Genomic DNA, 14,519 nt, shown 5'->3' with positions numbered 1-14,519 from the left:
ATGTATAATTTTTAATGTTTTATATGAATATATTGTGGATGTGCTGGAAAACCTAACTAAACTTACCTTAAAGTCATTTTGGTTTAGTTGCGTGAAGCTCTGTGGCTGAAGATTATCATTGTTGTTTAAACATGCCGTATTTTCTTTTCTTACCATAGTGTGTTATAGTCAAAAGATTACAAATAAAGCGTTCCCATGGTGAAGTGAGGTTACAGGATTCAAATACAGACATTTATTGATCTGAAAAAAATTAAATTATTGTTAACTTTTAGTAAAGTTCTTTCCTGGTCATATTAGAGATTTTGTTTTGTATGCCCTCTCTGAAACAAGCACAATGCTTCTTCTCTTCCATTGCTAAAATTTTATGTGGAATGATTTTTTATTTTTTTTTGTAAGATATATTAGTGTTGCTTGAATAATTTTTGTCCTTGGATTTTTCTTAATTTATTACGGAAGTAACAATTAATTTAAGTTTTAAGGACCATTTCCTCTTCATCTTTTCTATACTATTTTAGTTTTTTGTAATCTTGCTTCAGGGTTTTTTCAGAGTCATAGATGGGACTAAATAATTAGAGTTTACTTTGCATCTGGGTTTCTGTTCATCTCTCTGCTTTTCTCATCCCTCCCTTCCTAAGAAGACATCTAGTGGCCTAATCTCCATTAAAAGCACTCGATACTATCTGTGTAGATCTGTAATACCTTCTGAAAATATATAATACAGTTTGCAGGAGATGACTTAAGATGCGTGTAAAAAGATTCTTAGGGGATTTTCTTTCAAAAAAAAAAAAATGAATACAGCCAGTATTGCTTTGGCATCTTCATTATTACAGACAATTAACATTTGAAGTATTCCACACACTGTGAATACAGTGTGGAAGATCTCCCTAATACTAGAGCAATACTAAAACTAAATTCTATGTGGAAAATGAGCCAGAAGCTTTAGAGACAGTGGTGTAGTCTGACAGCTACTAACCGTATAATCTATCTCACAGATTTCTGTTTAACTTGACCCTGGAGCTGAAGAGTAATACTTTGTTCTTGTATCATTTTAGCTGTTCTTGTATCATTTTAGCTACTTTCTAGACTTCTATTAAAGATGTAAAAGACTGTTTCATGGGAGTATATTTTAGTAGACTCATCTTTAAAATGGTGTATTTCTGTTCTTTGTTTGCTCCTTTTCATGCAGTGTTTAAGTTCAACAGCAACAAGAAAAGCAGCTCTGCAGAATATGAGAATGTATTCTTAGAAAAGTCAGCTCTGTGGGATGCAGTATAATATAGAATACAGTTGTATCTGCAAGATAGCTTAAAACCATTTTGCTTGTCTTTTCTCTGTTCCCCTCTAAGAAGAGTCTGGCTGCATGTTCTATACGCACCCCTTTGGTTACTGGCATGTAGCAGGTAATCTTTCCTAATTGTCTCATCGCAAGACTGACCAGACCCTGTGCCGTCAGCCTCTACTCTTGTACTTGTGCGCTTCAGTCTTCCAGTCATGTTAGTGGCTCTCTGCTAGGCCTGTTTTGTCAATGAAATTGCTGTCTTTCAATAGAATTAGTATCAACTCAGTTTGTTTCCAGAGGATTAAGGTAAACTGAGTTAATTGTTAGGCTTTTAGGTTATGACTGTTTAGCAGGAAAAAAATCATGCAGTAGAGGCTTGTTAACAGTTGTTAAAATAATCTGATTGGTTTTTCTTACTGAACGACTGAGCTGTTAAATAATGAAGAAATAGGCATTTTGCTTTGCCTCTGGAAGGACTGTAGTGTCCTGCATTAACTTTAATTTGCCTTTGAATTTAATTTTTAATTTATTTGTTTTTAATGTAAAACCCCACCAACCAAATTCTCAAAACCGTCTTCAACATTCACCAGTGATAAAATTTTTAACTCTGAGGTAATTTAAAATTTATTTCAACATACTTAAACATAGTTGAGTCTGCTCAGATTTTGCTCAGTTTTTGTTAAATTTGGATATGGCCCCATGCCTGGTCTAAGTCCATCTCAGTCTGAACTGCCTCCTGAAGGGCAGTCATATTCTCTTCCCATCTGCCTGTTCCTGCCTCTTTACTTTATTTGTCCTCTGCAGTTGTGTAGCTTCATACAAAGGAAGGCTGCACAGAAATCTGAGGAAAAAACCCACACATTTCATATTGTGGCATCCCAGGCTAAGATTAGCTTAGTTTTGTTGTGAATACACGTCCTCATGTGTGTTTTGCTAGCAGTAGTGGAGTGATTGGATGACCTCGATCTGGAGAGATTGCAAGCACTTTGTAATTCAGTATGTAAGTGATTTTAAAAAATGAGTTTAAATCGCTAAGTTGAAATTCAGTTGCGGTTAAGTACAAAGTATTATGGAAAGAGAAATCCAGGTTGCAAATAAAAAATTGGGAAACATTCAGGTAATTGTTTGGTAGTTGTAGCAATATTGGCTTAGGTTTAATAGAACAAACAGTAAGATTTGCTGAGGTTACAAAGAAACACCACTTCTAGCTTTAGCAATAGAAGTATTTATTGTCTTTCTCACAGGGGCTCTGCTGCCCCTGTGGATCTGTTGAATGACCAGGCTGTGTAAGTGCTGTTAATTTATTAGGGGCAAAATGAACTATTTCATCTCAGAGCACAATTTAAACTTTATTTTAATAATCTGCCTATTCTGAACTGCTGTGTGGAGTGACTGGAGAGGTGGAAGGGGTGGGAAGTAAATCAGTGCTTCCACAGTATAGCTAGGTCCTCTGTACCCAAAACTGTAGGAACCATGAATTTAGAGAAGCTTAGAGGGGGAAAAATGTTTTAGGAAAGAATATGTAATTGCATATTATTAAAAACTGGATCATGCTGACTAGTGAAACTGAACAATTCCGTTCTGCACAGGTATTTATAAAACAGTAAAATAATGTTTTGTACTCCTTGAGATGGCTTACCTCAAGAGAAAGAACTAGAATCTTCCACTGAGGACTTTTCCAGACAATATAATTAATCTGTCAGATGTATGACGTATATATGCAGTAGTGGAGACACAAAAATCAACCAACCAACCAACAAAAAAAAAATATACTTTGAGAATATTTGTAAGGAATCTAGAGTTTGGGTGACATGGGTAATAAAGGCCAAATACGGTGGAAACTACACAGTTGGCTGATGAAAATATTTTTTTATATGACTGGAGGGTAACCTACCAAAATTCTAGTTAACATATACAGGACACATTTTAAATGGCTCCCTCCATTTGTGTGAAAATTATTGCTTTTAATGAGGATTGGGGGTGTATTTTGAGTAGTGCAAATATTTAGAATCATACTGTGGACTTCTAAATATTTTAAATTCAGCAAACTAGGTAAGCGTGCACAGTTAATTTGAGCAAATATGAATAGGAGCATGCAAAAGCTGGGAGTCCCTATCCCTTGTCAGTATTGTGGAACCCTAGACAGTGAGGTAGCAGGAATGCCCTACTGATACCTAGCATTATGTTGTACAGCTAAATGTTTCCATACACAGCGTGCTGTCTTTAGTCTCTAATTTGAAAGTTTAGAAGAGCTCTAAAGGGGGCAGTCTCAAATTACTTGAGACACCACATCACTTCACAGGAGGCAACTTCCAGTGTAAGGCTTTAGTCAAGAAATCAAGTCATAATTTGTGACAGAAGCGTGCTTTGCACAGAAGACACAGCTTTTTGCTATCAATAATGAAATTGTCAAAATAAAGTACAAGAATAGGAAGATATTTGCGTGAGTCCCTAATACCGTCAGAATAGAATAGCATATCAGCTTCTCTGTTTTACAGTTCTGATGTTCTGTAGACTCCTTAAGGATACTTACTCCACTAAAAAGTTCTTCAGAGGTTCAGAAGCTGAGACATCTGAAAACAGCCATTAGCATTCACTTACCAGTGCTTGGAGACAGAGAGGCTACCTACGATTTTTGAAAGCTGAGATGTCTAAAGTTTGGGTGATTTGAGAGATTAAACAGACACAGTGTTACAACTGAATTAAAATTAGTGTGTTCCTCTTGTCTGTTGCTCTGTAAACACAATCAGATGTGTCATCACCACAAAACAAATTTCAACTGTAGAAAATGAATGTCCACTCGGTGTGGGTTTTAGCCTTATTGGCATTTGTTTTCAATTGTCTCTAAAAATCTCATGCATTTCATGTTTGGTATAATAATTTTGAAGGGGATTTGTATTTACAGAATTTATTTTTTTGATGATGCTTCAGTTAATTGTGGAGGGTTTTTTATTTGGATTGAGTTTACTTTATGGCACTATTTGTCACCTTTATTCTGCCCTGTTGCTTAATGTTAAGTAAATGTGTTCAATAGAAGTTAAACTATTTACTTGCTTTTATAGGTATCTAGATATTTTTCAGTAGGAAGGCTTCTGTTTTCTGTAAGATGCTGTTACCTCAAGTGTTAGTGAGTTTCCAGCTATGAAAATGTCATTATATACCTTAAGTATTTAATTATAAATTTGAAAAATCTTCATGAGCAATCTCAAAGGAATATTTGGAACACACTCATAGTAAATTGGCCCATTTTCTTGTAATTTACTAGAAGGGCTGATATGAGAGCATTTGTAATGTGGAAAGTGTATTAAACTGCATTCTATACATTAAATTATTGCTTTAAAACTGTAAGACAGTTGAGATGATTTAGGCTTACTGTTGTTGCTTAGAATCACAGTAGAGAAATGATCCCTTCTTTTGAGGTAATGCATTTGAAATAAATATGGCAACCGTTAAACAGTGCAGTAATAAATTAAGCTAGATGTTGCATAACCATGTATCTGTTCTAAAAGATTATTGTGGTTGAAGAGACTCAACAGGAGGCTTTTAGTAAACTTTGTTTCCTTCCATTTTTAAAAGCTCTCTAGAAATACTTTCACTTGGGGTCTTCGCTGAAAAATAAAGCCAGTGGTTTTGACAGCAAATCCTGAAGCAACTACCTTGATGTCATCCTTTGGAGACAAAATCATCCTTTGGCTGTACTGTTATAAATAAAAGCAACCTTTAAATAACTTTTAGGTTCTTAATAAGTTTTTTTTACTTTTATTCTTTATATCTATATATATTTATTAATTAGTTTATAATTAAGTTTATTTATAAAAGTTAAACTTCTAGTTCTAAAAGTACATTTCTGAAATGGTTGTGAAATAATTATCTGATTTTTTTTTTTTTTTAGGAGAATGTGAGAAGTGGAGGAACTGCAATTCATTTCAATACTGTAATATTAATCAAAATTATTTTTAAAACTGGGAGGCTGAATATTCTTGCTCTTTATGGAGACATCCTATGTAAGCAATGTCTAAGTCTTTGTAAAACTGTTGCCCAGTAGACTAGAAAATGGAGTCACACCTGGACCCCATGAAGGACGATTTGCCCTTAATGGCCAACACAAATTACATGCTTGTAAGGCATTATGTATTGGACTTGGATGTGGATTTTAAAAGTAAAGTTATTGAAGGCATCATAGTGTTATTCTTTGAGACTGGGAGCCAGTACCTGAAAACCAGCAGCAGTGGCAAAGAATGCTGTCAGTCACAGTTTGATGAAACCTGTGAAGTGAAGGCATGTGAACCCTGCTACATGCCTATGACAACTGTGAGTGCCTGTTCACCTAAACTGGAATATAATGATTTTGCTGTCTGTGGTAAAGGTGAAGAAGACACTTCTGAGAAAAATGGTAACCATAGCAACGAGGCACAGGCTTCTGGGATTTCTAGTTCAAAGGACATCTGTGACATACAAAATCAGGGGAACAAGGATTTTCTGCTGGTACTGGACTGCTGTGATTTATCCGTGCTGAAGGTTGAGGAGGTAGATGTTGCTGCTGTGTCAGGCATTGAAAAATTCACAAGGTCTGCCCAGCTAACGGATGTTTCGAAGGAGCTGGAAAATCTCAGGAATCAGATTGTACATGAACTTGTGACTTTACCTGCAGATCACTGGAAGGAACAGCTATACTGTTTTACTCGCTGCAGCCAGGCACCTGGCTGTGGAGAGCTTCTGTTTACTACTGGCACTTGGAGCTTGGAGATAAGAAAATCAGGAGTTCAAACTCCAACAGACTTTCCTCATGCAATAAGAATATGGTACAAAACCAAGCCAGAGGGAAGATCTGTTACGTGGACTACAGACCAGAATGGCAGGTATGTAACTATTAACTAGAAGATTTGCACACAATGGTTTTAAACATAGGTGCAAGAATGTAGAATTATGTAATGCTGAGCAGCTGTGAAGATGATGAGCATCCTCTTCCACTGTTTTCATTTTCTTGTTTTGAATCCTCTTGCTGTAAAACAAACAGTGCTCAAGAAACCCTAACAGACTTGCAGACCTCAGGCCTGTCTAAGTGATTTGCATTTACTCATTTTGAAAGAGAGTAAATACTTATATATTGAAGTGTGTGCAGGTAATAAGGAGTTACAACTTGGGGGAAGAGAAGGTATCCATGACAGGTTATTTTTACTTTAATACTTTGTACTAGCGCACACAACTGATCATATAACATTAAGATCAGTATACATAATATTTAATAGAATTGCTTCCCAACTAGTCTTGTCAATGTTGTAATAAGTTTAGAAATGCAGTCTTTTTCCGTCAGTCTCTCATAATCAACTTGAAAATCTTTACTACATAAAGTATATTGATGTTAGCAAATGAACTGCAAACTGAAACTGCAGGAAGAATTTACAGTTTTATCTAGCATTTGTACAGTGCTGTATCTTTAAGATAAGCTCTTTACAGGGGGGAAGTCCTATAAAACAGTCCACTCTTGACTTCTACAACTGTAATTTTTTACTGTAATGTTCAAAGCTGGTTTTGAGTGGCCGTTAGTTCCTTGTGATGTCTAAAAACCAGAAACAGAGTTGGGAGATGAGGAAGAAATTGGTCTAATTGAGTACTTGGGTTTCATCTCCAAACTAGAGATACATGGTTACCTTTAATTTCAGTTATGCTAATAGAAATTAAGATTCTTCTCACTGACATCCATGTTAGGGAGGGAAATGAGGCCTCTTAATTGTGTAACTGATAGTTAGGTAATTCTCCTACTAAACCATGAGCATCATTAAAACCAGGAATGTACAGTTGTACAACAAGCACATGGAATTTCATAAATGAATAATGAAGTAGGAAAAGATGGCTTGGTGTGGGTCAGGTAGTCTGATGTTAGCGAATAGTCTGAAACTGGTTTATTTTTTCGTCTTTTGTAGAGTATTCAAGAAAGTAATGCCTGTGAAAAAATAAGTCTTCATATCACAGTCATTAGAATCTTTCTTGTTACGTTTTAAAAATCAAATTCTGTATGTGATGACCCCATAAATACAGTGGTGAAGCTCACTGTACAAAATGCTATCATATTTTTGCTTCCCTTTCTAAAAATAAAGTCCATTTATAATGTATGGAGGAAGTACTATTACGTTATATTCTTATAGGGGAATTATTTCGATTTTTCCAATTTATGCGTATGGTGCTTTTTTTAGGCAGATGTCAAATCCTTTCCCAGGGGAGTCTGTATGATTCTAAATCCAAAGAAAAGTGAATAATGAAGTACAAACATTGTATGGCCACTTCCAATATGTTTATTCTAATTTAACACTAATACAATGTTTTGAAATTTAACCTATGAGTTATTTTATAAAGACTTCCAATTTATTCGTTTTAAACAATGATGTATTATAGTACACATAAAAAAAAAAAGAAAGGGTACAACAGTGCTGTGTGGGATGAGTTTAGTCAAGTTGAGATACGTGTATGCAAACCTGATGTTGGCATAGCAACGCACAGTTCTGCTTTCACTGGAGGAGCTGAACACATGGAATTTCAGCATTTCCTTGTTTGAGCTTTTGATACTAGAAAATATATTAATGATCAAGAAGAAAGGTTTTCTTTAGCCCTAGAACATGTTTTTTGTAATAACATGCTTTTTAGGGCCTTTATGCCCAAGTAATAAAAAAGGGATAAAATGGAAGAATAGATTATATGAGTGTATGTGGCTATGCACATGTGCATACATATATATGTGTAAACATACCCACTTTTTCGCAAGGACTATATCAGTTCTTAAAACTGGGAGGCAACTTCTGACAGTGCTCAATAACAGAATTATTTAAAAAAAAAGAAAGTGTTGATTGTAATGTTTGCAATATGTTTATCACGAACAAAGAGCAGTTCTGTTTTAAAGTTTTTCAGCTGTTTACTAGCACAATACAGCCCTGGGATTTCAAACTAAGAAGGTAATTCAAGCAAAATTACTTTTGCTTGAAGTATTCTTAGTATTATAGAATTATTTAAAATAAAAACTTACTTTAGACACTTTGTGGAGGGAATTTTGTGTATACAGCATCATTCATTACTTTGAAGGAGAAACTTCTTGCCAGCCCATCAAGGTGTTGAATCAGTTTTGCCAAACTCTGTGTAGCAGTCTTAAGTCAGCATGGCTACTAGTGTATTTCAAATTAAATGCTTTCTCACGATCATTGTTAAGAATCCTGATTTGCTAAAATATCCAGGGATCCCATATTTTATTGTTTAAGAAAAGGATTAAAAACATTTGAGTTAAAATTAAAGAGGTGATTTCCCTAGCAAACAGCCTTGCAAATCACTTCTAATAGGAAATTTCTCCAGCCTTTTTTCTGCCCTTCTTATTGCCACTCCTAGCACTGTCATAAATTAGTTAACAGTTTTGTTGATATTAGTGCACAGCTGGGATGGGACTAATTTTCTCATGGTGGGATTAGGAATGAAAGAGTATCTTTGATATGAATGAAATCTGTGAAAAACATTCCATGACACTGAAACCTTTCATTATAGTGTCCTAATCCTGCAAGCTACCTGTTCATTATTTATCTTGGCATGCATGAATAGGTACATGAACTGGTCAGGCACATGCATTTATTTTTTCAGGTTGAGCCCAAGATATCAGGCATACAGAAAATTAGAAATTCTGGAAAGTAAAGGGGATGGGTTGAATTACTCCAAGTGTATGATTTTCATGAGAATTTATGGGAAAAGTACATTTTTAGAATCTATTAAAGGAAGATTGAGCGGTTTTGGGGGAAAGAGCTCTAGAAAGAGTTAACCATGTGCTAATTTTCGGAAGTGGGAAATACTGGAAAACATTAAATTACCTCCTTAAAAAAATTGTTATGAAATCTTGATATTTATTTAAACAACGTAAATGTCTTACCAGTACAAAATATTTTGTACCTCTGTAGGTGATTATGATATCTTACTGTTATATTAAGTATCAGTTATTTTTTAAGAGTTCAGAAGTGCCTTTATGAAAGCTATAAAGGTGAATACAACAAGCATAAATGTACAAGTTGGTGGAAGTGCTAATTCTAGCATGTATTCTATAATCATATGCTTGGACAAAAGATGGCTCTGAGGAGACCTTATAACAGCCTTCTAGTACCTGAAAGAGTCCTACAAGAAATCTGGAGAGGGACTTTTTACAAGGTCATGTAGTGACAGGACAAGGGGGAATGGCTTTACACAGAAAGAGGGGGAATATAGATTAGATATTAGGAAGAAATTCTTTACTATGAGACTGGTGAGACACTGGCACAGGTTGTGCACAGAAGTTGGGATGCTTCATCCCTGGAATCGTTCAAAGCCAGACTGGAAGGGGCTTTGAGCAGCCTGGTCTGGTGGAAAGTGTCTCTGCCTGTGGCAGAGGGGTTGGAACTAGGTGATCTTTGAAGGTCACTTCCAACTCTAACCATTCTGTGATTCTATCTAAAGGCTGCAAAAAGCTTTGCAGAAAAGGTTTGTGTCCTTAGTGATTGATTGGTATGTAAGAGTGAAGAACAGCATTTGGCTACAATGAGCTAGCAATTTGCAATGCATATTGTCTGAGTATTGGTTACAAGTTATTCCCTAATCATACTTACATACCTGGGAATTTTAGACCATACTTAGAACATGTTTGCAGTAGACTTGCAAAAAGAAATAATTGTACTGATTCCCAGGCTAGATCAAACAGTTGCTCCCTACTTAGTCTGGAGCCTTTCTGATTACCCTCAAAGTTCAGCATAATGCTTTGGTTTTTGTATTGTCTGTCTCCAAAGTTTATTAACATGATAGAGTCAACCACAGAGGTATTTTGCAGTAATAAAAAGAGGGAAGGAGGGGGAGCTAAAAGGAATGAGGAAGAAGCTTACCAGAGTACACTTGCTGAAAGAGATGCTCTTGACCTCTCCAAACTTGGATGCTGATTCCCTTCACCACTGGTTATGATGGCATAGGTGTGTGTACAGCTAGGTGACAAGGCATATGAGGGAGCTAATGTTACTGAAAATAAGCAGGCAGAGGAAGGGAATGTGTTACAGGAGTTATTTGGAATATGTTACTGCAGTTAATTTGGAAGGTATCTGTTTCACTGGTAGTACAAGTTTGTGCCAATGTAACCCTCTATCTGTAGCCTTTATGGAGTCTCAGGCATCCTTTCATTTTTCATATAATATATTTGATGTTTTCAAAGCAGATTTCTCCAGGGTGAGGATTGGAAAAATGGGTCAGTTTCAAACTGTAAAACAGCAAATATGTGATGAAAATAATTATTTTTCAGTGGCATGAGTTAGCATCATTATGTGCTCTTGGAATCTGGAAGTGCAGGAAGGAAATAAAGAGTTTGTTCTTCTTCATGAACAAGGCTTGGGAGAATAAGGTGCTCCAGAATCCAGGCAAATCACAGACTAAATCCTAAATGGCTACCATCAACTGTGGGGTTATTTTCTGTGATTTTGCTCCCTATGATGAATATTTATACTTGAGTAATTAATGAAGCAGTCTGAATTGAAGTAATGTTTGATACAGGGATTTCTAACAAAGAGCAAATGATATCAGGAATAGAATGGAGAAGTAAAAACTAAAAAAAAAGCAGATTCTGAGTAGAAAATGAGCTGATTTGGTATTTCTGGAAATATGGATGGCAATGAACAAATACTTCTAAAAAATTAAAAATAGCTCCTCTGAATTGGTTTTCCTGACAAAAAAGGAAGACTGTGAGAAATGAGGGTATTTTTAGGGAACTTAATACTTTTTCAGAGTTACAGCAAGTTTCATGGCCTGGCAGGACAACGTAGGTGGGTGTAGGTGAATTACATGCCTATGGTACAGGACAGAGGAGGGAAGTGCTAGGCAGTTACAGACACACTGCATACCGCGGTACCCGGAGCTAGGCTGCTGATACTCCTTCAGGAAGAAGGAATACAAAAGGCAAGCTGCTTCACTAAAATGTGCCAATGAGAGAACCACACTTGATCAGAGGAGGCTGAGAATGAAATAGTATTATGAAAATGCCATTATCCATATGAACAATAAGTCTTAAGTGTTTTAATTTTCAAATCAAAAAAGGAGGTGAAAGCAGAGAATATTGAAGAGCCAGTGATGGGGAATGAAGAGTCAAATCAGCATTTGTGTTTGTGAATTTGTCAACGAAGAAACCCAAGCAACCTTTGATTTTAGAACAGAGCTGAGAAAGTCCAGCTGTATCACTGTTCATATCCATACAAAAACTGTCTTCTGTTTTTGCAGACAGAGGCTTACAAGGGATTTGATTATTATTTTTTTTTGTCCTTGCTGTGGGAATAGAGCAATTAGGAAATCTCCTGATTTCTCTGCCAATAATAAGTTATTTCCAATATTTACTACCATTGAAACAGGATTTATGGCTAATCAATTAAATTTTGTTTAAGCACAGTCAGGTGGTACTTCCTCTGGTGCTGCAGAAGTAGTATTAAAAGATTTACAGGGAACGGAATACCTAAGGGATTGGTCAGATGTGTGACTTCAAATTTAGGAAACCTTCTAATAACAACAGTGAGGAAGCTCTTAAGCACATTGCATTTGCCAAAAGTACAGGTCAAAGTAAGTGAAAATACCCTTATTGTTAGAAGCAGAGTAGGAGCAGAATTAGTACTAAATTTATTTACTTTGGATGAAAAAGATATGCCCTGTCTTAAATTCATTATCCTTGCTTTCTGGGGATAGCTTTACCAAAATATGAAACTTTTAAACAGGACATTGTATAGGTACTGTGTCTAGAAGAAGCAGGATTGGTATTACCTGGTGTCACCAAACGTCAGGAGAACAGAACTCTATAATACCAATATAGCATTAAGAAGCAGGCATTATATATTATGGTGCTGGATGTATAGGGGATAGCTCTGTCTAAAATGCATGCAGATTTGTACAAGTTTCTTGCTTATAAACATTTAATCTCAAATGTATACATTGTAATTCCCAGCATTACGCACAGTTTATTTTGGGTGAGGTTCGCAGTGGTCTCTGGGACCCCTGGTAGTTCCGTTTTTCTTGACCTTTGGCTGAACTTCTCTGTTATCTTCCTTTTATGGTCTTAGGTAGGCTTCTCTTCTGACTTTGTGAGGGATGGTTCCCAGGTCAATGAGCCAGATAGGCAAAGAAAGTTCTTTGTTGTTGTTCTGGATTCAGCAGTAGCAGTCATTTTTCTACCAATCTGGTGCAGTGCTGCGGTTTTGACTTTCGGCCTGGGAACAGCGCTGATAACACCGATGGTTTTAGTTGTAGCTCAGTAATGTTTAGTCTGACCAAGGACTTCCTGAGTCTCATGTTCTGCCAGGGAGGAGGGGAAGCTGGGAGGAAGCAGAGACAGGACACCTGACCCGGACTAGCCAAAGAGGTATTCCATACCACAGCACATCATGCCCAGTATATAAACTGGGGGCAGTTACCTGGAAAGGCCAGATCACTGCTTGGGTCAGGCTGGGTATCAGTTGGCGTGTGGTGAGTGGTTGTATTCTCTCCCCTTGTTATTTCCCTTATAATTATTATTATTGGTGGCAGCAGTAGTGGTTTTGTGTTATACCTTAGTTACTGGACTGTTCTTACCTTAGCCCGTGGGAGTCTTTCGATTCTCCTCTCCATTCCTCCGGGAGAGGGGGGAGGAAGCGGGAGAGTGAGCAAGCAGCTGCATGGTTCTGAGTTACAGGCTGGGCTTAAACCACAGCAGTTGTCTTGTTCCTTCTTGACATATGTATGGTTTTGTTCAGTTAAAGTTCAACTTGCTGGTTTGCTTCAGCTAAAAATCGGTAAAATGAGTCCTCTCCTATCAATGAGTACCACAATCAATGAGTGCCACAAATTATTGGGCAAAAGTAATGAAGCATCACTTTAGAAACATAGGCATCCAGCTGTTGAAAGAAAAGCATCAGAGTAAGAGATTACAGGGCAAGTCGGTGGAATCACTCCTCTCACAATCATATTTAGTACTTTTAAACTGGAGAATCATTTGAAAAGGGCATGGTTAGTTATTGACTGTTGTTTTATTCAACAGAAAAATGAAAACAAGAATACCTGCTCTGTTGGAATCTGGTGACAGTCACTGGCACCTTGCAGATGCGTAAATTGATGAGGCAGAACAAAAACGTCTGTGTGATTCAGATGCCAGGAAATCCTGCTGCTTTGAAGAAATGGCACTGTAATTTGAGTAAGAAAAATTGCCAACAGCAGTAGTTCTGCAGGGAGTGGCCTTGTAGTTGCAGGAGATTGCTATCTTACATCTTTACACAGAGACAACCCTTGAAGAAATAGGGAATGTATTTTTTCACACACAGGAAAGGGATAGTTCCTGAGCTGAGCATTTTCCTTGTGAAAGCTTTAAACATGAAGTAGTCAAACCAGATTGACATGGCTGAGCCTTAGGACATGATTCAGGTGTTTGATGGCAGGTATCTCAAAGAAGACCTGCAGATTCCTGTTCAGAGAACAAAATACCAACGTTTCTTATTAGCTTTAAGGTAGAAGCTTAATTTGTTATTGTAATTTATATGCTTACATGGGAGAGTGAGATATGCCAAGAGCTGGTTTGAGCTAGTTTTGTTATGAAAATACATGAAATACTGATGAGTTAGGATTGCATGAATCAAATCTGCCTCAGAATAATTGGCTTTGGATATTACTGAACAGCAGATATGTGGTTGCCTGTTTTTCCAGTGTAACAAGTAATTAGACAAATAGTCTAAGTTCTCTCTGCTTATCTTACTTTTGTTGTATTCAGTTTCCTTATCTCTTCCAATTTATGTGGCAAAGATTATGGCTGGCATAAAAAACATATTACATAAATGGATGATTTGAAGATTACAAAACTATTAAAACTGAAAGAAGAGACATGGAGGGGATAGGAAAAAGGAAAGGATCTGTGAAGTTTCTTGCTGACAGACATAAATCAGAAAAATGGCAAATTTTGTGTCCATTAACAAGGGTAGTCTAAAAGTAATTATTTGTCGTTGCTATTCTTTGGTTGGTTACATAGTGTTTTTTCTTTTTCTCAGTCAGGTGCAAAATCTCATCTGTATCAGGGTAAGAATTATGTTTCTGGTCCTCTTAACATGCTGGAATTGCCTGGTCCAGAACAAAGAAAACCATCAACTGCACTGGGTGTCCAAAAGTAACGCTGCACTATTACCAATGTTGTAAAAAGAAATTACTACTGTAAATAAAGTATAAAAAATCAGCAAAGTAAAACGTGATTTGTCAGGGGAAG

At 36.6% G+C, this 14,519-nt stretch overlaps 1 protein-coding gene across 9 annotated transcripts in view; it reads left to right on the top strand.

Annotated features, from left to right (window-relative positions):
- The first annotated feature begins 1,217 nt into the window (after positions 1 to 1,217).
- Positions 1,218 to 14,519, top strand: part of AOPEP (aminopeptidase O (putative)) — a 191,592-nt gene continuing 178,290 nt past the window's right edge. For 2 of the 9 annotated variants that reach the window (XR_009729089.1, XR_009729088.1), the window contains exons 1-2: positions 1,218 to 2,991; positions 5,172 to 6,138. Coding sequence is in view for 7 of the 9 variants with exons in the window: in XM_061377524.1 (XP_061233508.1) it covers positions 5,333 to 6,138 (806 nt within the window). In the remaining 2 variants the exon portion in view is untranslated. Of the gene's footprint in view, positions 2,992 to 4,341; positions 4,513 to 5,171; positions 6,139 to 14,519 lie in introns of those variants that run through there. The other 7 variants (XM_061377519.1, XM_061377524.1, XM_061377523.1 and 4 more) reach the window with 7 other exon arrangements.

This window comes from Neopsephotus bourkii, unplaced genomic scaffold, assembly GCF_033783945.1.
Source record: "Neopsephotus bourkii isolate Nb327-2 ecotype Australia unplaced genomic scaffold, CSIRO-AGI_Nbou_v1 NB_1759, whole genome shotgun sequence".
NCBI lineage: Eukaryota > Metazoa > Chordata > Aves > Psittaciformes > Psittacidae > Neopsephotus > Neopsephotus bourkii.
The sequence above is the reverse complement of the archived record's forward strand: the minus strand, read 5'-3'. Positions and strand labels throughout refer to the sequence as shown.